Source organism: Notolabrus celidotus, chromosome 9 (genome assembly GCF_009762535.1).
Source record: "Notolabrus celidotus isolate fNotCel1 chromosome 9, fNotCel1.pri, whole genome shotgun sequence".
In the NCBI taxonomy this organism is placed as follows: domain Eukaryota; kingdom Metazoa; phylum Chordata; class Actinopteri; order Labriformes; family Labridae; genus Notolabrus; species Notolabrus celidotus.
This window is the reverse complement of record NC_048280.1, coordinates 11,111,702-11,136,717: the sequence shown is the minus strand read 5'-3', so window position 1 is coordinate 11,136,717 and position 25,016 is coordinate 11,111,702. Positions and strand designations below refer to the sequence as shown.

The following is a 25,016-nucleotide window of genomic DNA, read 5'->3' as shown; positions in this document are numbered from 1 at the left end:
TTTTGTTCTTTTGCACCACTATACTATGGAAAATTCCTTGTCTGTAAAAACTTGCATTGTAGAAGCAGACTAACTCTGCCTGCATATGAGATATTTGGTCTATTTGGTGTTCTGGTTTCTTTTCCTTTGCATTGCACAATAGGATAAAGTATCATCATTACAATCAGTATTTCCATATTTGAGATCAAAAGATGATCCTGTCTCTTCAGACACCCACCCTGGCACAGAAAAGATCTGATAATCTCTTCTGGATCTGAGTACCAGGCAGTATGGCCAAAGTTACTGAAAAATGATCATGAAATCACTGCAATTCTTCCCTTTTTTAGTTTTGTGTCTCATACTTTATCTGTTCATGTTTATCTTTTTCCTGTAGTTTCTGAGGAGATGGAGCTGAGCAGGAGGAAAGTGCCTCTGTATGTGAGTATGTGCTCCAGTTTACAGTTCGAGACCAGCCTATCCTTTTAATCTTGAGAGTTTGCTATCCTGCTGGAAAATCTCTGCAAATTGAATTACGAATGCAAGAAGAGATCAGCAGCCACATTTATATAAACTGAGAGCCTGTGTAGAGGTTTTGTGCTTGTGACCAAACAATTGCGTTAAATCAAACTGAATCGACTGTTGGTCTGTATCTGAAATGATTTAATTGTTTCCTATTTAAGCATCAGTACAGAACATGTAATTTAATCACGTTCAGCAAAGTTGTACGTGCTTTTTGAATAAGAAGTCAGACTCGGCACTGGGGTGAGTGAGGGCGCCTGATGAAAGGAGAATAATGCTTTCAACTTTGATCAAACATATTGGTCTTTGAATGAAACATTTAACAGTTTTGCTGACAGAGTATTTGAGCACTGAATCCTACGTCCTTTGCGGAAAAATATTCTTATTCATCAGCCTGGCATTTGTGTATATAACTAGTAAATCAGTAACTCTGTGATTCATTCATACTGATGTTTTTTATTTGTGCTGTACGCCAAGAGGCTTGTATTTGCACATTTGATTTGCGATGTCTTTGGTTGTGTTGAACCTTTTAATGGATCTGTTTCTGTAGGGTTAAGCTGAAGTCAAACAGGGCATGTCTGCTGTCAAATATGTTTTTATTAGTTTCAGTTTGGGATCTTATGTGCTGCTGAAGATCAAAGGGGAACAACATTGCTCAAACTCGATTAATTCAATTGAATCCTTTCTAATTTCACATGTTTTTAATCCTGTTTTCCTTTAACTCGAGGTTACTTAAAGGTTACAAAACTTTGTTTGTCGACACTTGCCTATTTCATGTAATGAAACAACCACACCCCAGTTTTGTACTTGTTTTCCATACAAGCCAACAAAGCAAATAATCCATCCATTTATTACATGAGAGCAAAGGAGCAAATGGCTGACATCAGTGTCCTGAAATGCCCACAGTAATAATATGATATAAATAATAATGCTTCATATGTTTATCATCTTAGCCTGTTATTGGAATGTGACTTCAGGGGTGTGTCCAGAGGGGTGACAAGGGGTGGCTTCGGCCCCCCTGGAAATCTGATTGGCCATCCCAAAATCCTAAACTATGATTGGCTAGTTGCCTTGTTAGAGACAGGAATCAGCTGTTTGGGTTATGTTGCAACCATTAACTGTACATAGATTGGACAACGTACCTTCATTTCTGTCCATTATGAGCATTAAAGCCATACAACTTCCTCCACAGATGCTCACATATGATGCTGGTGAAGCCAGGGCATGCACTGAAGTGACCAGGCTGGTAGAGTCTTTGGACGACTGACGTCACATCCTTTTCACTAACCTGAACTATTACGATAGAGATCTCTCAGTTTGGTACATCCACAGCATAACAGATACTTGTGTCGATCTGAAGCAGACATTTATAGCTATGGAAAGTTCAATGACTGCTATGTCAGTGTTGGTTTCGTTTTAGTCTGGTTGTTCCTCCTCTATGCTGCTAGGCTGGTTCAGAACACTGCAGAAGCCCTCACTAATTAAGAATAAACTGCTCAGAAAAATGAACACTTGGAATTAAATCAGCATGATAAGACATAACTTTAATGACAGAAACCATGTTTGTGAGAAATGTATTTGACCTGTATTTTAATTTTATAATCTGGCCCATGTTCCATCCGTCAACTAGGTTTATGACGTATACTGCAGCCAGTCAGCAGGGGAAACTCTAAATCTTAATCTAAATCGTAAATAAACACTTACAGCATCCAAATTAAAATACGGTCTATGGTGGCAAAAATCTACAAGTTGCTTTCCTGGCATTAAAATGTTGCGCATTTTCTTTTGTTACTACTAAAAATTGAAGAAAAATCCTTCACACATATCTTTTAAAAGACAGGTATGTTTAAGAGAGGAATATTGGTACTGAAACATTGGCAGTAAATGTGTTTTGACAGCAAGTGTACAGAAGTTTGCTTGCAACTTTTACGTACCTTACACTTGTGTGTGTTTGTGTGCACATCTTTTATGCCACTCCAGCCAGAGTCAGTGCCCCAGTTTGGCCACCACAGTCAATAAAGTCTTTGCACATCCCTGTGTAATTTGCAGGTGTTTGGTGAGAACAACACTGGACACACTGTTGATATATTTTGTAAAGCTTGTGGTGCAGGGAGAGAAGTAAACGGATCAACAGTTTTAACATTCATCCTAAGGGAGGCATGACTTTCTAAACCAATTTTTATTGCAAACCATCAACAGTTGTTGAGATATTTCCCCCAAACCACTTCTGTGTGCCTGCCAGAGCAAAGCAAAGAAGTATCCCTATCCATTTACTCCCTGCTTTAAGATCTCACGTCCAATATTTCATCTAGTAGCCACTGAATCTTTAGCGTTTAACATCTGGTCAGATGAGGAGTTTTAATGAGGGCACTGGGAAGGTGGTGTAAAGCTGTGTGTAAACCTGATGTTCCCTCTGTCAGAGAATATCCGGCTCAGGGATGAAGAAATGGATAAGTGAACTGAAAGGTGGGATTAGGTGAGACAGAGAGCCATGGAGAAAGGATTACTGACATTGTTTCTATCTGAGAAAGTGAGAGGAGTAAAGAGTAAAGCCTCTCACTTTCATGGCATGAGAAATCAGGTCAGTGCTTGAGGTGATGCATGGCTAATAGACAGACTCTCATGAGTAAAAGAGAGAGACTACTTAAAAACATCCACCCATTTTTACACCACTATACTCTCGCATCGCATTTCAAGTCAAGCCTTATATTCTATATTTTTGCTTTTCCTTCCAGCCTGTCTCCTAAGCTCCTGCCTCTGTCGGTCACTTGATATGTTTCCCAGAATAACCCATACTCAGTGTGTCATGTGGCTGCACTTCTGTTTGGTCTATTGAGGCCACTGTAGGTGGACAAATGATGTCTTTTACAATAGATTTCTTCCCCTGCAACTGTTTTTATATATTTGTGGAAAGCAGCCACTCCACTGGACTCCAAAAAAGAAGCTTAGTGGCTTTGTATTTGCTGTTTTTTTATTATTCCAAAGGACTGAAAATGAAAGGGAATGTTCAATTTTAGTAAATAAACTGCAGATGTCTGCTTTCAAATCAATCACAGTTTATCAGATATTTTTATCCTGCAGTCATGTATCCACTGTAAAAATGTCACAGCCTAAAAACTGCAAGGGACCAAAAATGTTTAATGTTATACTTTTAAAAGTTTTAGATAGTTGTGACTGGGGATGTTGTGAAGTGTCAGATATTTAAACCCGACTAACAGATTAATTTAGAGGAAAGAAAACAATCAAAATTAAACACAATTTATTTAACATGGCTTCATTACAGAGTCTGCTTTTAAGCAATGTAAAATGGTTTGCAAAGTGTGGCTAACAATAGCAGAGCACCAGCCTTTGGCCCTCCTTACAAGTCCAAGTCCACATGCCTGTGCTGGTTACACATTGCTCCAGTTGCCAGTTTAACCAGACACAGCCTACATACAACTCTATGTCCATTTTCTAGATTAGAATAATGCCAAACCATGCTGCACTACAAGATGCCATCTGTCAGCTGTGCTGTTTAGATCCGGGTAGTAGAGCATTAAAGCATTATAGCAGCAGATATTAACTGGAGCTACAGCTGCAGCTAGTGGCATTAAAAATTACTACATAGAAATGATCAGTCTTGTCGCTGATCAGTATTAATTACAGTATGTTTGATAACCAGCCAAAAACTCCCCACAGGTGCTTTAAGATAATCGTTTGGGTTTTAGAAGTTGCAGTTTTACGTTTTGGGCTGAGTCTCATGGCTCTCATCAAGCCTTTAAATTGCTTTCCAAGAAACAAAAATTCTAATAAACCCCTAGGACATTTCCTGCCCAGACAGCAGACTTGCAAAGTCAGCCACTAGCTAGTGCAGATAGTGGAGCATTTAAGTGTTTAAGAGCTAGGTATTTCCTCAAAGCATGATACTTTTATTCCTTAGGTAGACAGAAACATGGCTCCAAATGATTGATGTTTGCTTGGGTGTGTGAATAGGCAACAGTATGCTAACATGTTTGCTATATCTACCACAAAGATACAACAAAGATGCAACAATGTTGGTGTCCCGTTGTACTCAAATAGACACAAATTTGAATTAGGATATTTCAACTACAAGGATTGGATCTTCGTAAACCACCTGACCCTGTATCTTTTCACCCCAGTTTTCTTTATAAAGCTTTAAAAAACTGTTTACTTTGTACTGGGATCAAAATCAGGTTTTCTTTAAGCTCTTGAAAAAATAAAACAGCCTGAGATACATCAATGGTCTAGAATTTGAACAGCTCAACCATGGCCCCTTGAGTGAGGATTCACAGTCTAGTGAAGCTGACGCATAACATGTTGTCTAACCATCATGAGGCCTGCATTAAGTTCTCTAAAAGCTGTCCATCAGTGTCCATATCAGTGTGGCTTCTCCGTCTTATTTCAACTTCTTCTGCCTCAGATCAGAGGTCTAAGTCGTTCTGGTGCGTTGGGATCAGGGCAGGTCTTTGCACTAGACGCTAAGACATTCCTGTTTTTATTGAGGAGGGATGCTTTATTGTTACCTCAAAAGGAATGCTGTCGGGGGATTTGCTGTGCTTTACAAAAATGTTGAACTTTGCATCAGAATAGAGTTTTACTTTGACTGTGAGCCTGTTTCTTTATGAATAGAGATATTTTTTACACTTGAGCATCCTCCTTTTTTATTCCCCTTTTCAACCTTTCTCTCCTTTCTTTATCTCAGGGCCAGGCGAAGGTATTTGCTCTGCTGGAGGGTTTAGACTCCATGCCAGAGGACACAGAGGTCTACGTTGTTTTGGAAGGATCCACATTGGTCCATGTCGCCCGGGCTCAGAGTGATGTCATGCTTTGCTTTATAGTGCCTGGTATGTGCATATTATTTTCTATTGTAAGAATGTGTTAATGTCCTCTGAGGTCATTTCCTGTGTTCTCCAAGAAAAACGGGACAGTTCATTCAGAAAAGCATGTTTAGACGTGAAACTGCACATCCTGACAATCGTAGGTTTTCCATGCCTGTCTGTGATACACTCAGGAACTGTTAATCACAGTAATAATCTCTACACAAAAACACACACACATGCACACACATGCACGCATACATAGGCTGTCTGTGGAACTGGTCTGGAAGGATGCAGGATCTTATCAGCTTCCTCTCAGGAGGGAAACGTCTCCATAAACAATACGTCAACATCACTGAGCCTTTGACACAGACATCAGTCAGTCCTGCCTGCTGGAAAAAGCTAATAGTAATAGCTTAACTAATAAAATGCAGTATCTTTTTCCATTAAAAAAGAGAAAATAAGGCTTTTAAAGCATAAAAAATAAGAACATTTAAGCCTCAATTAAATGTTATTTGAAGCACTGACTGTCTGTTTTTAAGGCCCATACATGTAGTATTTTAATTTGTATTTTGTAGCTTGCCACATAAAGAAATGTTCATTATAACTCTAAAAATTAATTCCATCCATTCATTAAAAACATATGCTTGGATTCTCTGTGGAAAGGCTACCTTCCTTTCACTTTATTTTATTAAAAGGAGATCTAGTTGTAGGTATTTAATGACTGCACATTTTGCCTAGTTTTTTTTTTTTTCGATGCATTGGTGGACAGTTGAAGGATGCATTTGTTTTATAGTTCTCATTCTTTATAAGCAGCTCTCTTTAAATTTCTGTCTGGAATAAAGCTTGTTGTTTTCTGTCTTGGGTCCCTCTTTAGGGCATAACCTGGCTGAGATGGTCTCTGTGCAGGCTTACATGTGCTCTGAAACCACACCCCTCACTTGGGTGGGCGGAGCTTCACTTGAGTATGTCCAGGATGATGCTCAGGTAGGAAGGAGCCCCAAAATTTAGCCGACATTGCATGCAAGTTTAAGTGCCCCATGTGGTGAAAATTAATAGCTTATAGTGTAATTATTAGTTTTTTTCAAAAACATGTCCATCTTGTCAAGAAAATAAATTTAAGATTTATTTAGAAATAGTAACAATCACTCATCACAAGTCTAAAACTAAAACTGAAAGTGGTAAAATATCTTCTCACCTTGGTTCTCTGTTGTTTTTTTTTATTTTTTATTTTGCATTGCACAGAGAATATCACAGATTGTATCTTATTCTTGACTGCTTTGTTCTCAGGAATTGGCAGAGCACCTGGTTATCCACGGACATTGCCTGAGCTCCACAGATCACAAAGAGCTGAGCAGCCTCTTCAACCTGGGCCAGCAGAGCTCTCGCTGGGCCATGGATCATCGCGTGGCATTGGCCATGGCTAACCTGGATATCCCGCAGAACTGGAATGTACTGGGGAGCCCCAGCGGAGACGGTGAGAGCAGGATTGTCTTATTTCGCTACACAGGCATTCCTGCACAGTTTGTTGATTAAAAGCACACAATCTTATCCTTAAATGATGTCTTTGCATATGAATTGACGGATGAGGAGGGTTTGAGAAATGTTTTTAAACATGAGAAAGAGAGAGAAATTTTAAGCTGGAAAACTTGTAGCTAGTGTAATCCAATGAAGGTGAACCGTTGAGCTCTGCTCACCTCCACTTCTCCGACATCATTCCCGTTTTCCATCCATGCTCACTGGGCTGAAAATCGGAAGTCAACATGGTCACGTGTTCTTCTGTTGAATTCATCAGAGCCAATTAAGCAGCATGTAATGCGGTTAATAGAGCCTTTCCATCTGGAAGTAGCCTGAGGCAAAGCTTAATAAATCTTAGGGCAAGTGTGTGTGTGTGTGTGTGTGTGTGTGTGTGTGTGTGTGTGTGTGTGTGTGTGTGTGTGTGTGTGTGTGTGTGTGTGTGTGTGTGTGTGTGTGTGTGTGTGTGTGTGTGTGTGTGTGTGTGTGGTGTATGCATACACCATGTTTGCTAGATGCCAGCATCTGTTTGTGTAGGGCCACCTACATAAAATACAAACCAGATTTGGCGTTAATATAGTTATGGCAGTCTGTTTCATTGCAGCGTCTCCCTCTAAATGTCTGTGGTTAATTTGATAACACTGCTGCTGACATCACTCTCTTGCTGCAGTATGAGACTGAATGATCAATCTCTAACTTTGATTCGGTAGCTACCATTTTTATAGTGGCAGCATTGTTGTAGGCGCTGTAAACAAAATAAATCCTCATTCTGTCACAACAACAGCGCCTGATCTTTAATGGGTTTTTGATACAGAGTATCCTTGGACACGTGGAAAAAATGAGCCTTAAGATCAGCAAAAAATCCCCCTTTGTTTACTATTAGTTTACCTCAAATTGAATTTAAAAAATCTCTCGTAAAAGTATGTTTTTCTTGCCTCAGTTTGGAAGCATAAACTGTTGTAAATATGTGGATGAAAATTGCTTTTATCACTTGTTTTTTACCACTTATTTACCCTTTTCATCATTAAGTATGGAAACATTATCTTTACATTTTCATATGTGTAGATAACTCAATTAAATAACTTCAACTAGTGTAGTGTGTAATTGTGGTTAAGTGTAATTTGGATGATCCCACAGAAACCTCAATATGCTTGGTGCATTCTTTTTCCAAAGAAACATGATGTACAGCACAGCACCTTGAAGCAGAATGGTCCCCTGCAGTGAACATCAGTTTCTATGATTGTCTGGTATTTTAATGAGAACAAGGTCTATATCATGTTTGATGGCCATAATGGAGGCTGAATCATGTGGAGGCAATCAAAGCATTGATTTGAAGTCCTTCAGTCGGTGCTGTCAGTGTAGATGTGTGTTTCCCTTTGCTAGTGTATATTTCATCAGATTAACTCTGAGTTTTGAATCTTCCTCTTGCTACATTCTTGCAGTATTGATGACTGATGTAAAATCAGATCAGGTAGAATCTGTCTGGCCTCTTAGTGTCTCTCTGAGTCATATTTTCATCACCATGCTTTTTCAGACTCAGGTATTAAATTAGTGTCTAATGTGACTCAATTGTGGCCTTTATAATTGGGACTTCTTGAAGTTAAAGTCTATTCCCTGGTGCATCAGTAACAAGTGTTGCGACATAAGGTGGGGAAATTAAAAAAGAATCCTGATGTCTTATCCCAAACACACAAAAACCTCCAAAGAGCGGTTACAGAAGGCCGTCACCTTCATTGAATTACACTTTAGACACATTCAATATTTAGAAACAGTCATAACAACAAGAAAATATTAAGCTCTATGAATATATAGACTGCATAGCTAGTACTGTATAGCATCATAAGGTGTTTGTATTATGATGTTCTTTCAGAGGGCACTACTTTAATGATGACAGTTGCTGGACTGTAGCTGATTTAATGCAGTTCAGTTACCTGGATACAGGTCTTGTTTGGTGTTCGTGGCAAGAAAAAAAGCTTTTATTTCCTTTAAGTGGGTCAGTGGGGCAGAGAGATCCAGAGAAGAATCAATCATTGACATTTAGGTTAATTATCATGGGGAGGTTGGTAGTTATGAAGAAAAAGGAATTGTTATGCTAGTTTCCTCCTAGTTTTCTCACATTCAGTCACTGCGTACTTCTTCTCATCTTACTCACTTTCATTCAGCAGCTGCCTTTGATCTTACTGCATACTTTAATCTTTAGAGAGTTGTTTTTTTTTGCTTGAGAGTATTTTAATCTTCCCTCATCTTCAGACCACAGTCTCAGAGAGTCCCCCCTCCATCTGGCTGTGCGGTGGGGTCTGTATCGCCTGGCGGAGCTGCTTCTCTGTCAGCCGGGAGGTTTGATGGCCATCAGCCTGCCAAACGAAGAGGGTGTCACACCGCTGTGGCTGGCACAGATGACAGGCAACACCAAGCTCCTGGAGCTGCTCACACAGTATGATCATCGGCACAGACAGCACATATCATGTGGAGAAACTGACAAATGAATTACAGCCATTACCCAGTCATAGATTCACTTCTTTTTTATAAGGTCATAGTTTCACGAGGAGAATGATATATGGGCTGTTTTTGAAGCGGCCTGCTACATACTACTTACTAATGTAGTAGGCAACAGGTACAGCCTACTACATTCTGCGTTTGAATTTTGTATGTAGTATGACTGTTCTGTTCGATCTGTGTTGCAGTACGATGGGCCAGAAGTCACTGAATTTCCGGTTTCCGAATGCGGAAGTAAACAACGACCAAGCTGATAGCGAAACTGCTTCTTTAGCATCCTCTTATGATTAAAAAAAGTTAGGAAGTGGTTTATATGGAATTTAATAATTTTCACAGCACCTAAAAGTTTCTCTCGTCCAAAAAAGAAGAGAAAAGAAAAAGCGGAATGAGTGCTGTGCATTATGGGAAACAGTACAGGCAGACTGGTCCGATGCATACTGTGAAATTTTCCCAAATCAGTAGACATCCGGGTAGTTTTGGCTTACTGCAGATTTTGCTCTTATTCACATACTACTTACTACATACTGAATTTTGGCCAAATCAGTACGTACTGCTAGTATAGTAGGCGGTTTCAAAAACAGCCATATTGTATATGTCTACACCCTAGACAGGTCTCCAGTCAATCACAGGTCATAGAGTCACCAGTGAACCCAAAGCAGCATGTCCTAGACCGTAAGAGGGGGCTGTGCAAGACTCTACCAGGGAAAGGAACCCTCAACACAGAAGGGCCCTATTTAGCCGCCAGGTTCAAACCCAGAAGTAGTTTTTACTAAGGACTGCACAGCCGTGCCCTCAAGCTATTACCCTAGATTATTTGGATTCCTTAGATATCTGAAGTAATATAAATATACAGGTTAAAGTACTTATTATGGACATGTTAAATGTGAAGCGTCAGTTTGTAAAACCTGTCAACCTCAGGAATGTTTTGTGCTCAATCTGGATCCATAAATCTTTGCGCTCACCTCTGGAGACTTGTTTACTTGGCCTAAAAACCTAGACTATACTTTCATCTGCTGAGTGACACTGATTTGTTTATATGTAGTTTGGAAAGTCTTTGCAGCCACATTTCAGAGTGTGAACCCTAATGTTTTCCCTTTCTGATTAAACTATCTCACCTGTCGCTCTGCAGCCCACCCAACCCTCTGGCCACCCCACCAGCAGGTCTGTCCCAGGTTTGGGCAGACCGTTCCCGCTTGTTGAGGTTCTGTCATGATACGGGGAACCTGACTCTGACTGTTCGGCAAAACCTGAGGTGGAGCTCTGAGGAGAGCCGGCACTCTGACATCCTGCTCCTTAGAGACCGACTCAGAGATGAGGAGTTCCTCAGAGAGGTGAGTTTGAGACATTGCTCTGGTCACTCAGAAGTCATCTTCAAATTGGTACATTGTCAAAATAAATAATTGCTGGGGTAACCTTCCAGATAAACTGAAATGATAATGTGTGTAACCACTATAGCCGAAAGAAAATTCAAAATTGATTCAATTAGTAGTATGGAGTCCACGTATAGAGACAAAATTAGCACATGCCCTAATCCTATCTTTCATTTTTTACTCAAACATTACCTCTGTACCCACAGATCAAAGCTTTAAGGAGAGAGCGTGTTGAGACCATCTTGGGTAAAGAAGAACTGGTGGATGATCCTGCAGATAACGGTACCACTCCCCTCTTATCTGTTTGATTTTGTGGGATTTTTGAGACCTGGTTGTTCTAAACCATCCAGTTTTAACTTCTCTTTGATCTTTGAATCGTTCGTCATTTTTAGGTTTTGTTGCTTTGTGGGAGATACTGAGAGGCTTGAGAGAGAGGCTACATTATTGATAGACATTGGCTGCCCTCTTGTGGGGGGCTGAGGTATTGCAACACTGAAAATGTATTAAGCTGATAATTCTGCAGAGGAGTCAGGCTGTTGCAAAGACATTGATAACAGTACACTGATAGAAGGTTTGATCATCGTTTCAATCATGCAGGTGTTTTAATTTCAAATATGTGAGTCGTTAAAATGTGCAAAATAGCACAGCTTCCAATCTACATGTTTATAAAAAGCACTGAGGTTCCAAGTAATAAGAAAACAAACTTCAGTTTCAAAGGCTATCGCAATTTATCAAGTAAATTTGGCAATTTCAGTATCTTGAATATGTGCTTTATGATGTTTTCTGCTTTGATTTAATGTAGATTTTAACATCTTTTTTGTTTTTAACTGTTGTTTGGAGGCATAACATACTTGCATAACGTGATCCTCAGCTCCAAGGCCCTTATGCAAACAGTAATTAAATTTAACATAACAGATAATACATAATGAAAATTATGTGATCATGCTTTTTTTCTTTCTCCTTTTTTGTGTCACTATATTTTTTACAGGTTTATACAGTGTTGAGGGAAGCAAAATAAATCTAGTTTGTTACCAGGTGAAAATTGGAAGGTCACAGCCTCATTTACAAGATTGTGCTCCCTTATTCTCTCCCTCTATCTCTCTCTTTCTTTATGTGGAGCAACATCAGAGCCAGCTGGCATCACTGTATCAGTCTTGAGTGAATGTGTTTTATGACCTCATGCTGAGACACAGAAACCTTTGTCAAAATACATTTGTTGTGTAGTGTTCTCATAAAGTTCAGCTTTCTAAGCCATCCTCATGCTCACATTGATATACCTTGTCTCTGCCTTCCACTCCGAACCTATATAGACTTAATTGGTTGCTCCCACTTCCCTTTTCCCGCATTTCCTGCCCTCATGTTTTATGTTACCCCAGACCTCCTATCAAACCACTGAAACACTCATTTCTGCTTTCTTTGTGTTTGCTTTGATCTAGGATTCACATGGTAGTTAAATGAACAGAAGGGAGATCAAGGCCATGTGGTAAAGATCTCTCAGGATATGTAAAGAAAAATAAGACCTTACAGGGGACAAACATTGTTAAAAACTGACAAACGTGTTTGTACCTGAGCCTCTATTGAAGTTTAATGGCTGCATCTCAGTATGTTTTCTGTTCTTTCAGCTCTGTATTCTGGTATCAATGGAGGGAACTCTGCTGTAGAAGAAAATGTGAGTATACATCTTCTAAAAATGATATACAAACATTATGAGCTATGGACTTGTATATATATTTAGCTGTAAAAACTATGACTTGTTTATAAATAGCTGTATCCCATGAGTCCAGTTTGCACTCCCTCCACAACTTTCCAGACTTACTTTGTTCTTCTTTTTTAAGAGAGCAGGTGTTGTCTAGAACATCTACGTTACATTTTTGAACACTCAAAGGTCAGTTTTTCTCCATGCACATCAGCCAACCTGCAGGCAAGGCTAGAAAAAGGAACTGACTCAAGTCCCCTCAATGCTCCACATTGTTTCACTCTTATTGTTAAGGTGTTGGAATCAGCACCTCACACACTTCAGTGAATAGCTGACTGTGTAAGGAGTCAAGTGTATGTTCCACGCTCATAGAGGTGTGTTTAGTGCAAGTGAAATCCAATAGGGCCTGTTTTATGTGACACAGATGCTTGCCTAAATGATAATCTGTTACACACTTTAGCACTCGCTGAACACGTGTGTTTTTTCTTCTGTTTTTGTGATATGCCTGTGCCCTGATGTGAAAGCCACAGTGTGTAAATGTGCATGCTGTTGGCTTAAAGGTTCCCGTTTCTTCTCTCAGGACTATGAGGAGCCGCTGATGTTCTGCCTGAATGGGGAGGATGAAGAGGATGATCCATCACAGCCTGAGCCTGGTAAAGATTATACTCTTTCCATTTTAAAACATTCTTCAGAGAAAGGTTATTTTATTTGAAGCCTGTATTTAGATTTGGTTTTAATTTTAGAGCTTGTGGTGCCTCAGCTGTAGATCATGTTTTGAGCAGGCTGAAAGTGATCATTGTTGTTTTACATGGTGTTTTATTCATAGACAGTTATTCAAGCAGCTTCCAGTCATTAATGAGTCCAACTGCAGGAAACATTCCCTTTCCTGAACAGACCTCTAATCCTCAGCTATGACCGTCTACCATCCCTGCAGTCTACAGGATCACATTTCAGCCCCCTGCCTTGTCTTCACCCCCTGCTCTCTGCAGTTTTTGGAGTTCCGTCACTCTCTGTTTACAGTGATCATAGCATCGAGAAGGAGTCTCTTTAATACCTCATTGCGGGAAGACTACTGTAAGCCATCCTGTTAGTCATCTGATTCCTGCATGCAGTGACAGAGGATCATAAATGAACCTCAAAGGTGGCTGAAGGTGGCTTCACTCTGATCCTCTCCTGGATGGGAAAGGGGAGGATTGTGGGGAGGGAACATCCTGCGGGTTAATAATTTGCTTGTATTGCTGCAGAGCAGACTGATGCCTCAGTGTAAGAATGCTGTGGTTACAAGCTGAGGCTGTAGGCTTTAAAACACTTGGCATCGAACATCTGCAATCTAGACTTCCTGTGGCTGATGTTTTCCATGCTGTATGGCTTGGCCACTTTGACTCTCGTCGTGTGTGTGTGTGTGTGTGTGTGTGTGTGTGTGTGTGTGTGTGTGTGTGTGTGTGTGTGTGTGTGTGTGTGTGTGTGTGTGTGTGTGTGTGTGAGTGTGTTTGTTGGCTGATTGAGGTTGTCATATTTCTGTGCAGTCTTTGAAGATGCCTGCCTGTGACCTAGATTGATCCCCTTTTTCGTGGTTCAGACGAATAACATTGGTCACTGGAATCCTGTGTTTTTGTTCCAAGTTTCCCTTCAGAGTAATGTTTGATGAAACAATAGCTCAGCCTGAAAATGACTCAGGATTCATACATGTTATTCTTCCAGGATTACAATGCTTATTTGACCCTTGAAGAATTTCGATTCCTTATTAGACATTCTTAAGCTGTCAGGCGTTTCGAGTGACTGGAAGGTTTTTTATTTTTTTACACGCTAGTGAAGCACAATGTGGGATTCCAGTCTGTTTGTACCACATGCAATATGGCTGCTTGACTTGAGCTTATGCGTCATCAGACAGAAAGACAGACACAACTCCCCTTCCCAGGGCTTCAGCAAAGGATGAGGAATTTTGAACCAAGCTGTCATGTTCCCCCTGCCTTCTTGATGCCAGCGTTTTCCTTCCTCCATTTAAACTGTAATTCCATCACCATGGCTAAAATAAAGTACAGCCAAGCAACAGCAGGTTGGTCAAAGTTTAGAATTTGAGTATAATGATTTAAAGGTTTAAAGAAAAATAGATAAGCCTCTGTTTGTTGTCTTCAGTCCAACTAGCCCCCCCTCTTTCCCCCACTTCTGCCCTCCTGATGCCCCTGAAATTTAAATACCCCACCCAAAACACATACTTGCTCCCAAATACGTACACACAAACACACACGCACTCGTGCACCCATGCCCTTTCAGGTCCCACCCTTCCAGGTCAGCATTTTAATGTGAGTTTAGTGAACAAACAGCAAAGGCCACTTCATCCCTGAGGAGCTCTGCTTTCCACCACAGAAGAAGAAGAGGAGGTCAATGTGTATGTGTGTGTGTGTGTTTGCATGATGTCAGTGTTTGTGTGCAGGCGGATTTCAGTGGAGAAGAGCGCTCTGAAGGGGGCAAAGGGGTATTGGGGAAGTAAAAAAAAAGGGGGTAGTTTGTGGCTGAATGGGGGTTGCCAGGGCTTTGCTGAATACAGTTTTCCACCAGCTTGTTGAGATCCCCAGGGAGAGGAGAGTGGTGGAGTGTGAGAATGGAGTGTGTGTTTGTCTGTAACTGTGTGTGATGTGGGGAGAAAAGAGAGAAGGAGAGCACCAGAAAGGGATTTATGATATGGATAGTTTGGCCGGGTGACAGCGGACGATGAGTTCAACCCCAGAAATGCTAACAAGAGTCTCCGACCCCGGCTGAGCGATCTAATTGGAGAACGGAAAAAAGGATTAAACCCCACATAGACCCCACAAAGGCAGCATTAATGTTCACCAGTACAGTGCCAACACCCCTTCCCATGCACACAGACACACATAGAAACCTCTTTCTACAGTCTCAGTGTACCGCTTTCCCTTTCCCTGCGTATATTCTCCTTACAAAACCCTTCCCATCCTTTTTATTTCTCTGTTTTTCTTTCACATTCCTCCATTTATGTGCGTTTATAAACCCATGTTTGGCATTTTTCCAAAGAGCCATTGTTGGACATGTCTCTTAAACCCCCTTCACCATCCCATTCTCTCACTTTTACCACCTCTCACCACATTTATCCCCGCTGCTGCAAATGGGGCACTGTACTGCTGCAAGTTGGCAGAGGGGAAACGGGGGGCGGCGGAAGAAGAAAACAGCGGCGGCTCTCACTGCTGTCTCCATGGTGAGGCTGCTGACCTGGCAGTCTGCTGCGCCCCCCTCCCCTCCAGTCCCCATGCACCAAACCCTCTTTTCCCCCTTCAGCTTGGCTTTGACATGCTAAAATATAGAGAAAGACACAGAGAAAATGGAGAGACACAGGAGGACGTGGTATCGGGCAAGTTTTAGGATGAATAGCTTTCACCTCGGAGTGTGTTGCAGCTTTGCAGCCTGACGTTTCTCTGCGAAAATCATGAACTCGCAGGGTTAATGATTTCACCCATGTCTGAGACTCACCTCTACTTAACTGTCTGCCCTCCTGTTTGTCTTCGCTGTAGGCTTCGAAGTCACTCCTCTGTTTGACTTTGCCTCTTTCTGTTTCTCCCTCTCTCTCCCTCCTTCAGTCACTCTTTCCGGCCGTCAGTACACTCCTCCCCCCCTGCTCCTGCTCCTGTCAGCATGTGTTGATCTCTCTCCCCCCTCCTTCTGTACTGTGTGTGGTAGATGAGTGACTGAGGGGGGACCGAGAAAGATTTAGAGTCCTGTAGGTTGGCACACATTTGAGAGGAGCAGTCAGAAACAAAGTCAGAGGACAAGAGGAACCTCAGAGAAAGTAGCAGAGGGGGAAGACAGGATTCTGTCCGACAGTTGGTACAAAGTTTTAGAGGGGGAAGGGGAGGATTTAAGGGGGAGGGGTGGCTGGGGGAGACAGAGGGGAACATGCTGGCTCACTCCTGAAGTGTCAGAGTGTCTACAGCGCTGGAAAAAAAAGGAAAGTGAACGCTGCAGCTTGTTAGCAGTCTATGAGAAATGGATGTAAACTGAGGCGCTGTTTATTTATTTATCAAACACCCTGAGCTGTTTGGATGAAGATTTTCTTGAAGATTACAAACCATGGATTCTGACTCTGACTCTCCGTTCAACTACTCCTGGCCCTCTTTTCCAAAGATGAGGATGCGCAGAAAGACGGGGAAAAAAGATAACAGTGAGTGGTTTTGTAATGAATACTGAACTCTTAACTGATTCATTCACAGATGTATCTCCTCATCTATCTTCTGGTATCTTCTGATCTCACAGATAGTCACACATTCTCAGAGCACAGTTTTTAAGCGAAGACATACTGATAGGTCTAGTGACACAGTGTGTGTACAGGTTGTTTAGTCTTTCCTTCTCTGTGACATGCTCCTTCTCATGGCTCCATCCTGTTACACACTGCAAATGGGAGATTTTACCACAAGTTTTCCTCCATGCAGACACGTCTCGGCATTCGGAGCCGAACAATACAGTTAAAATTAGCCTGCTTTCCATTACACATTCTTATTCACAGGCCTCCTCTGCAGCAGCCAGTCATCCACAGTGAGATAACTGCATGTTTGCCTCTGATGTAACCTGATATCTGACAGTACGATGCGGAATGTCAGATGTCCACTCGAGCCTTATTGAGCATCTCATGGCTTTCAACATCCTCCGGCTGCACTGTTGTTTGCATGAATGAGCCCCGCTGAGAAGTTGTGGCCTCGTGTGACTGCTGGGCCCCACTTAGTGCAAAAGGGAGACCCAGTTCTTAATAAGGGCCTAAATATACCTACGCTGAAGCATCTGTCGCTTTAAGTAGCCTGGCTTGTTTATGTGTCACTGAAGTGTCACTTAGTTGTGCCAGTTTGTGACTAACTTTTGAGACTACCAACATCTGGTGCTTCAACTTGGAATACAATGTTCTTGCTTTATTATTAGTCATGGGAAAGTTGATGCCGATGCTTAAAATAGTGCAAAATTAAACTACAATGGTTAAACAGTTCATTGCTTGTGTGCAAATGACTGTGTGTGGGAAGAGAGGGAGCAAGAAAGAGAGAGAGAGAGTAAGAGACACAGAGGGAGATCAGGTTACTGCCATGTCTGTGTCATGGCTCAGCTCCAGAGCTCTTTTCCTCATCTTTCACCATAAACCTCTGCAAGATTGTCCCTGTTATTGCTCTGTAATTGTGATTGACATCCACAATGTTTTTATGCACTGCTTGTCTGTGTTTAGCAGAGACAGCGGTGCATAAAAACAGGCTGATAAACTAACCATAACTTCTTCAAGTGGATACATAAACGCACAGAAGTCAAAATCCAAAGTAGAGCAGCTCTGGTGTCACCGTGCACCTGCAAAGTGAAATGTGATTTCAGGTGTGCAGAGCCACAAGTTTATTTCTCTACTCTGAAGACTGATCGGTGCTCACTCTGGGTTTACCTCTTCCTGGATCTCTCGGGGCGGGTGACGCGCTGAAATGTAAACACAATGAGAATGCACAATGTGATGCTTGGACCAGGATGTTTGACCACAGGTGTCATAACTCAGAGTGGGTTTGTGGATTTTGGTGGACAACTGTTTTAATGATTTAAACGTCCCTCCATGAGCCCTGAAGTCAAACAATTACCTCTTCCATTTTTATGCGCTATTAACAGCCGCTGTTGTGATTCTTTTAGACCCTGCTTGTTATTTTACTCAGCTCCTAATTTCTCCCAGCTCTCACTATGGTGACAACTGTTTAGTGAGGTGCTTAAAAAGCAAGTTACATCACAGAAGAAGGGACAGCAGGGGCAAATCAATCAAGCCTATGTGTTTACATGATTAACAATTATATCTCTCTGTTTATCTTCAATTTTTTTCCTTTTCAGCACACCAGCAGCTTATAAAGAGAGTGAACCTTGAGAAAAGAGCCCTTGTGACAACCCTGCCTCCCCCCTCTCTCCATCCTGCCTTACTCGATCCCTCTCTCCCAGGGGTGTGCATGGGTTGAAGGGTCACTCTCTGTGTTTAACTGCCCTGGTCTGGAAACCTGGCAGTGACTGCTGTCTTTGTCTGGCTCTCTGCACAGCTCCGGCTCTTTCTTTTTTCCCTCGGCTGCTGCTTCAGGCTCTGCTACTGTATAGGGTTGGCTCTTGCTCAGGGACATGCTCTGAATATCATGTTGCTCCAAATATACCTTCTCTGAGCGAAATCTTGAACAAATAACCCCCCATGCTGCCCTGCTTTCCCTGAAACGTCTTTGAAATGGCAGCCTGCAGACAGAACTCTCCATCCCAGCGACAAAGACAGCTTCTCCTGCAGAAAGATTGATTCAGTTCGACTCTAACTTGTCAGTAATATGAACTCCCTTCTTCTCTGTTATTCCCTAAGTTAACTAATGTTAAACACAGATCGCAGTGCCTGACAGTAATGTTCACTGAGGCAGTGTTTATGGGTCAGAGGTGTGTGAATGATCTGGCCTGTGGCAGCCAGCTGTGGCTTTGGATCTGGCCCAGAGCCTTAACTATTAGTCCTACCTGTCAAGCTCCTTAAGTGGGCTTCAATGAAACAGTATCTACTTTCAAACAGTGGTTTGACCCACATCCAAAATCTGACCCCCAGTATGGTGTAAACCTATTCCTACAATGCATAAAAGAAGGTCTGCCTTCTTGCCACATGCTTTTGTGTAGGTACTTTGGATCTGGATTCAAGTTCATACGCAGTATAATGTTTTAACATTGAACCAAAAGGATTGAGATGTACAACAGCAGAGTAACAGGTTGTAATGTTTATTACATGTGTGTCATGTTCTGCTATATTAACTTGTAGTATGCATACATCTCAGTTGGAAGATATGAAGCAGTTTGAGAGATACTTCAGAATTGATGAGGAGTGGGATTTGTGTATCCTGCAGCCCTTTTCTTTGCATTTGATGTGGACGGAACAGCGACCATCTGGTGTTCTCATCAGTGTCTCCCCTTTACCTCTCAGATTTATTAGACTGACCGCCAACAGGAAGCACAGCCAATTGTTGTGCTGATTTATTCTCTGCTGCAAATGCTGGACCTCCCCTCTCCTTCTCTGCAGTGCTGGCAGCTTGGAAAGTATGGATAAACTATGGATTTGTTTTAAGGTCTTGGTTTGATATCTGCTCGAGGGGCTTAGTCTAAAACAGCAGTGCCAAAGGTATGCCTTTGCACAGCTGGCGTCATTGCAGGCCTGGCCAGCGTAAGGTGAGACCGTCATTAGGAACATAATGATATAACTGAGCTGATGAGGCTGCCTCTTCTTGTTAGAGTGATGAACATTGCAATGTAGATATTGGTAGCTATTACGGTTGGAAATGTTTTTTCCACTTCACATTTATAATGCTGTTATACCTGTGAGACACTGAATTCAACCACAACCTGCATCTGTGAGCTTACTTAGAGGCTCCACTAGACCACTGAGTGGGAGTTGTAAGACTTATGAGCATGAGGGGGGGGGGACCTAAAGGTGAATTGTGTTTTTCCAGATTTTTTGTCTTACTAATTAGCAATAATCCTACAGAGAAAATGTCATTTTTGACGCATAGTAATATAGTGCTACACTGATGTACTGATGACTAGCAGCAGTAAACATTTAAGAGTTTAAAAGTTGGTTGAAGCTGTTTTATGTTTCATGGAAGTGATTTTGACAGCATTCAAAATCAGTTTTGCTCAAATAACTCTACAGGTTGCAGATGTTAACACACAGGCCACACAGTGAGTGGGGCTGCTGTGATTGAACACAGTTAGACAGAAAACTTGAACAGTGTTGTATACCATCATGGAAACGAACTCATCTAGCAGTTCACACACTTTTAAACATCCCCAGCTGTTAGGTTTCACAGTCATTTCTTTACCTAGAAAAAGTAACAAAGTTTCAACCAATGTGCCAGAAGAGTGCTATTTTAATCCACATATGTTAGAAACTAGTAACGGACTTGTGGCACAAACACAGTCATGACCCATAAATCCTTGCTACCTTGGAGGTCCTGTACATTAAGGAGGGAGGACAAAAAATGCGCGCAAGCCTCCGAGTGCAGGACGAATCATCACCTTTAATGTTTTTCAAGAAAATAAACTAAATATCATCAAGGAAACCTACAAAATAACTTGTTTAGTCCCAGTTGGTCACTGTTAAGTTGACAATTAGCAGAAATGTGACAAATGTGTTAAAAATGAAGCATCTAATTTGATTTTACTGTAACAAAAGTATCTCTTTTTAAGCTGCTTTGGGGCTTTCAACCTTACCACATTATTTGCATGAGTTGAATTTGAAATGTAGATTTTCAATTTGGACCAAGAATTGTAACTATTTCTCTGACAGTCAAGAGTTTTCCTCTTACTTTTCAATCTTTATTCATATTGTGCCAAATCACCACAAATGTTATCACAAGACACTTTTACAAAGAGAGCAGCTCTAGAGCGTACTCTATCATTAACCAATACCCAACATCAAGACAGTATAAGATCCAGTCCCCTCTTACAGACAGGACTCAGTCTGACCTCATCTTATTCCACCATGAGCAGAGCACTTTGCAGCATTTAGCAAGTTACAGTGGCAAGGACAAACTTCCTTTTAACAGGCAGAAACCTCTAGCAGAACCAGACTCATGTTAGACACACATCTACTGAGACCTTTTGAAGTTTTAAAGTTTTGAAGACTTGTACTTTATGCTCTATTCTTTTAATGCAAAGTGAGTATTTACTTGAACAGTTAAGGTTTATCACATGTGCCTTTTTACATACTGTGCATACTACAGAGAGTATTTCCATACTTTATGAAGGGTAACAGTCGATGAGCATTGTTTTTAGATGTTTCTTTTAGATGAAGATTTGAGTGTTAGTGCATGCTTTGTTTTTGTTTCATACAGCTTTTGCATCATGTTTCATAACATTGTGCAAAGAAGCTTAAACGATACTTAACTGTCTAACATCAATGTACACTTAATGTATAACGTGTTGCAATAGGTAACGTTCAGTCCCTTTGTGTTTGTGCATTTCTGAAGGTAGTTCTCTGAGCTGAAATACTCTCTAAGAAGCTGTGTTTTTGTAGTGTGTGTGTGTGTGTGCGTGTGCGTCTGCGTGCGTGCGTGCATGCGTGCGTGCGTGCGTGCATGTGTGTATGTGTTTGGAGAGCAGGACTGTTTTCTCCTGTTTTAACAGCAGAGCCAGGCTGCTGCTCACAGTGACTCCACTGTGCTGAAAGGGTTTCTCTCAAAGCTACTGTGTGCTCACCGGGAGTTATTTCCACTCACCCGCTGCATCGAAGGCAGGGTGGGGAAAAAACATGCCTACAGATGCCTGCTCACAACTCCATGCATGCCAGTTCACGTGTGTGTGCAAAGAGCCATTCAGACAGCCGCGCACACATACAGAGTTTTGGTCCTGAACAATGATTTGCAACTGCCCAGGATGTCTATGTCACTTCCCGTGTTTGTGAGAAGTTATTTGGTGTTGCTGTGGAAACCAAATGTAATATTGAAAAATCTACTCTCTCTCTTTGCCTCCCTTGTCTCTCTCTCTCTCTCTCTCTCTCTCTCTCTCTCTCTCTCTCTCTCTCTCTCTCTCTCTCTCTCTCTCTCTCTCTCTCTCTCTCTCCGTGTAGAGAAAAGCCAGTCCATAGGGGAGAGCCAGGCCTCGTCCCCGACTTTGGCGGCTGCTGCCAGACTCTCAGCGATGATACACGGCAAAGACCGAGTGTTCGCCAACACCATGCTGGTTGACCAGGTGAGTCGAACTGAACGTATACTGTACATCATAGACAAGTGAAGTAGGAAGGACTTGCCTCATATGATGTAAAATGTTCCTTCACCAGCCTTTGGACTGATTCCTTGTCTTTTCCTCCACTTTCTGACTGTTCTCCTCCAGGTGGGTGATGCTGACATCAAGTACCACTCTCCAGGGGAGGATGAGGTCAGTCCTGTGTCCCACATTGGCAGCCCATGCTGGGGCTCCTTTTCCATGACTCCCAGTGACTCAGGGATCTGCTCCCAGAACCGGCACCCAACCTCTGCTCATAATGGAGAGAGAAGACTCCAAGGCCCTGGCCTGGAGAATCACAGGGAACCGTCCCCTTGCATCTCTCCCTCCTCTCCCTTTGCTTCCTCCCCGTCCCTTCCTTCCTCCCCGCTGGCTTCCCCCTTTCGTATGTTGGAGGGAGCGCTGAGGCGTCAGACCCAGCCCTGCCTGCCAGTTTCTCCTGCTTTGAATCGTAGAGGATGCAGCTTGACGGAGGCAAGCCGGGGTCTGAGGTATGAGCTCTATTACTGTTGTGATTAAATTAAGAGTCTTGCATTCTTAATTCTTGAGTCTTCATCTTAATTTCTGAATTTTAAATGTGACCGACTAAAAGCCTGTTGAGCTTTCCTTTATGTCAAACTAAGACAAACACCCCCGGCTTTATGACGAACTGGATTTGTTTAACAATTCAAATCAGTGTTGTGCTTCATTGTTGTGAAGAATTGGAATAATCACTGCTACTTCTATAACTGTACCTGCAGTAAGGTATAACCACGTTGAAGTTTCACTGTAAGCAAGCTTTTATGCAGTGATTTCATTCCTTGAAGGTGCAGAAAGCCACAGGAAGTCTGGAGACAATTGAGCTGTTTGTGTGTTGTAGCTGTTGAACATTCCTTCCAGTTTCTTCAAAGCAGCAATATGTTCTCTGTGAGCAGTGAAGCCAGCTAACGTCACTGTAAAAGCCTGATTATGGATCTGTTCATGATGATTGTCTAAAGTGATTCTAAAGATCATGGTCAGATGGGCTTATCTGGGTTCAATTCTAAAGTTGACACAGAGTTAGGCAATATCTTGATGCATGTCTGAGGCAGGGATTTAAATCTGAACCCCCTCCAATAGGAGGCATCATGATCTTATTAAAGTTGGTTGATTTTAAGACCGCTATCTCACTTTGTTAATGACAGGAATCCCACCACACTGTTGATGTCTAAAACTGCAGCACTCTGCGAAATGTTTTACATTGCCGCTTGCTCAAAGCATAACGTCATCACACAGACTGAAGTAGACTGAGTTTGTGTGTGTGTGTGTGTGTGTGTGTGTGTGTGTGTGTGTGTGTGTGTGTGTGTGTGTGTGTGTGTGTGTGTGTGTGTGTATATATAAACAGCCCTAGTCTGGAGTGCGACAGTGGAGAAGAGGACATACTGGGGCATTCCTACCCCTGCTCAACCTTGAAGCAGCACTCCATCCTTCAACTGCAATCCAGCTCAGGAGAAGAGAGGGACTCTTTTGACACCTCGCCGGACTTAAACCGCACACTCACAGACAGCACGCACAAGCCCACCAAGGTGCATACTCTCTAAACGTATTAAAAGATCTCTACAAACTTTGTTTTTCTCCATGCATTCGATATCTCATGTGTCCTGCAAAAATATCCTCTTTCTTCTTTAACTCAAACAAACAAAAGTAGTTCTAACTTCTTACTACTTCTGTTAGCTCCTTTGACTATACTATTAAAGACAGTTCACCTATGTCTTAGAGGGTTTTAACTAAGACATGATTTGTTGAATTCACTTTTTTTCATTTATTTTTCAATATTTTTTTGCCGCATTTGGAGTGAAAATACATCACAAGCCAATAAAAATTTAAAACTCAAATCAAAAAGTTAAATCAAAGTAAGAACACTAAAGCAGACGCAGAGGTCTCGCAAGCAAACACCAGTTGGTATGCCCAGACTGTCAGTAGCTCAGTAATGTTAAAGAAAAGTCTTATATATGAGTTAGGTTTAGTGGCTTTTTCAGCCTGTGGTATTCTTCTTCTCTTTCAGTTATTTGATCTCAGAGTAAAAAATGTGTATCACTGCTAAATCCTCCATCTGATCTGTTCCTTCTGGTTCTGTTTCTCACCCAGAGCACAGAAGAAGCTGAGGTTCGTCTGCGCTCCTACTCTTACTCCTCCCCCAAGGCGAAGCCGTCGCGGCCTCTGCTAAACCGAGACGCAACCATCACTGACCTGGCAGAAGGTGGGTGAACTTTGACCCTTTTGCCCTTCGACCTTTCTGTTCCAGGAGCCAGCTGAATGGACACATGTCCAGCAGAGGGAGACCAGACAGGTGTCATATACCAGCTAAACCTTGATAAAGTATATGTGTGCTTAAAGTCAGCTCCAGCAGTCCTGTGTGTTTATGAGTACATGGGAGTGCACAGCACTAAGGCCTTGCTCTGTCCTGTGTAGACGGTGCGTTCAGCAGCAGCGGTCGTTCTCTACTTCAAGCTTTATCTCTCTCTAAATCTCTCTCTCGCCTCAACCAAGTTAGTAAGTACAAGAACAGAGTCAAACAGAAAAATGAATGCTGCCGGCTGGCTGGGGAATGAATCGAAGCTTTCTCTGTTCTGCTCCCTCTGGTAAACCATGTGATAACATGGTAATAATCAAGGTCTGTGTAATTAAAGGCATATTTGGTATATTCAAACTGGTTTGATTTAAAAGGTCTAGTACAGTTGTATAAGGAGGAAAGGAGAAACCGAATCATTTTACTGCGTCTTTGGCTGTGATTGATTTTCCCAGATAATAATTTCGCAGTACAATAGTATGTCTCATTGTGGCTCAGATTGTGCAGCCTAATATCTGTGTTTTGTTCTCGGTGGTGAGTGCAGCACTCATAATATGCGAAGCATAAACCAC

The 25,016-nt window shown here is 41.9% G+C and overlaps 1 protein-coding gene across 3 annotated transcripts in view; it reads left to right on the top strand.

Moving 5' to 3' along the window:
* The window catches only part of LOC117819585 (rho guanine nucleotide exchange factor 28-like), a 42,270-nt gene that overhangs the window by 786 nt on the left and 16,468 nt on the right, over window positions 1-25,016 (top strand). For 2 of the 3 annotated variants that reach the window (XM_034693025.1, XM_034693026.1), the window contains exons 2-14: window positions 374-417; window positions 5,201-5,342; window positions 6,193-6,302; window positions 6,606-6,792; window positions 9,081-9,264; window positions 10,456-10,657; window positions 10,903-10,978; window positions 12,319-12,365; window positions 12,973-13,045; window positions 21,982-22,103; window positions 22,245-22,627; window positions 23,500-23,680; window positions 24,243-24,354. In XM_034693025.1, the coding sequence (XP_034548916.1) occupies window positions 385-417; window positions 5,201-5,342; window positions 6,193-6,302; window positions 6,606-6,792; window positions 9,081-9,264; window positions 10,456-10,657; window positions 10,903-10,978; window positions 12,319-12,365; window positions 12,973-13,045; window positions 21,982-22,103; window positions 22,245-22,627; window positions 23,500-23,680; window positions 24,243-24,354 (1,852 nt within the window). In that variant the 5' untranslated portion in view covers window positions 374-384. Of the gene's footprint in view, window positions 1-373; window positions 422-5,200; window positions 5,343-6,192; window positions 6,303-6,605; window positions 6,793-9,080; window positions 9,265-10,455; window positions 10,658-10,902; window positions 10,979-12,318; window positions 12,366-12,972; window positions 13,046-21,981; window positions 22,104-22,244; window positions 22,628-23,499; window positions 23,681-24,242; window positions 24,355-25,016 lie in introns of all 3 variants that reach the window. The other variant, XM_034693027.1, reaches the window with a different exon arrangement.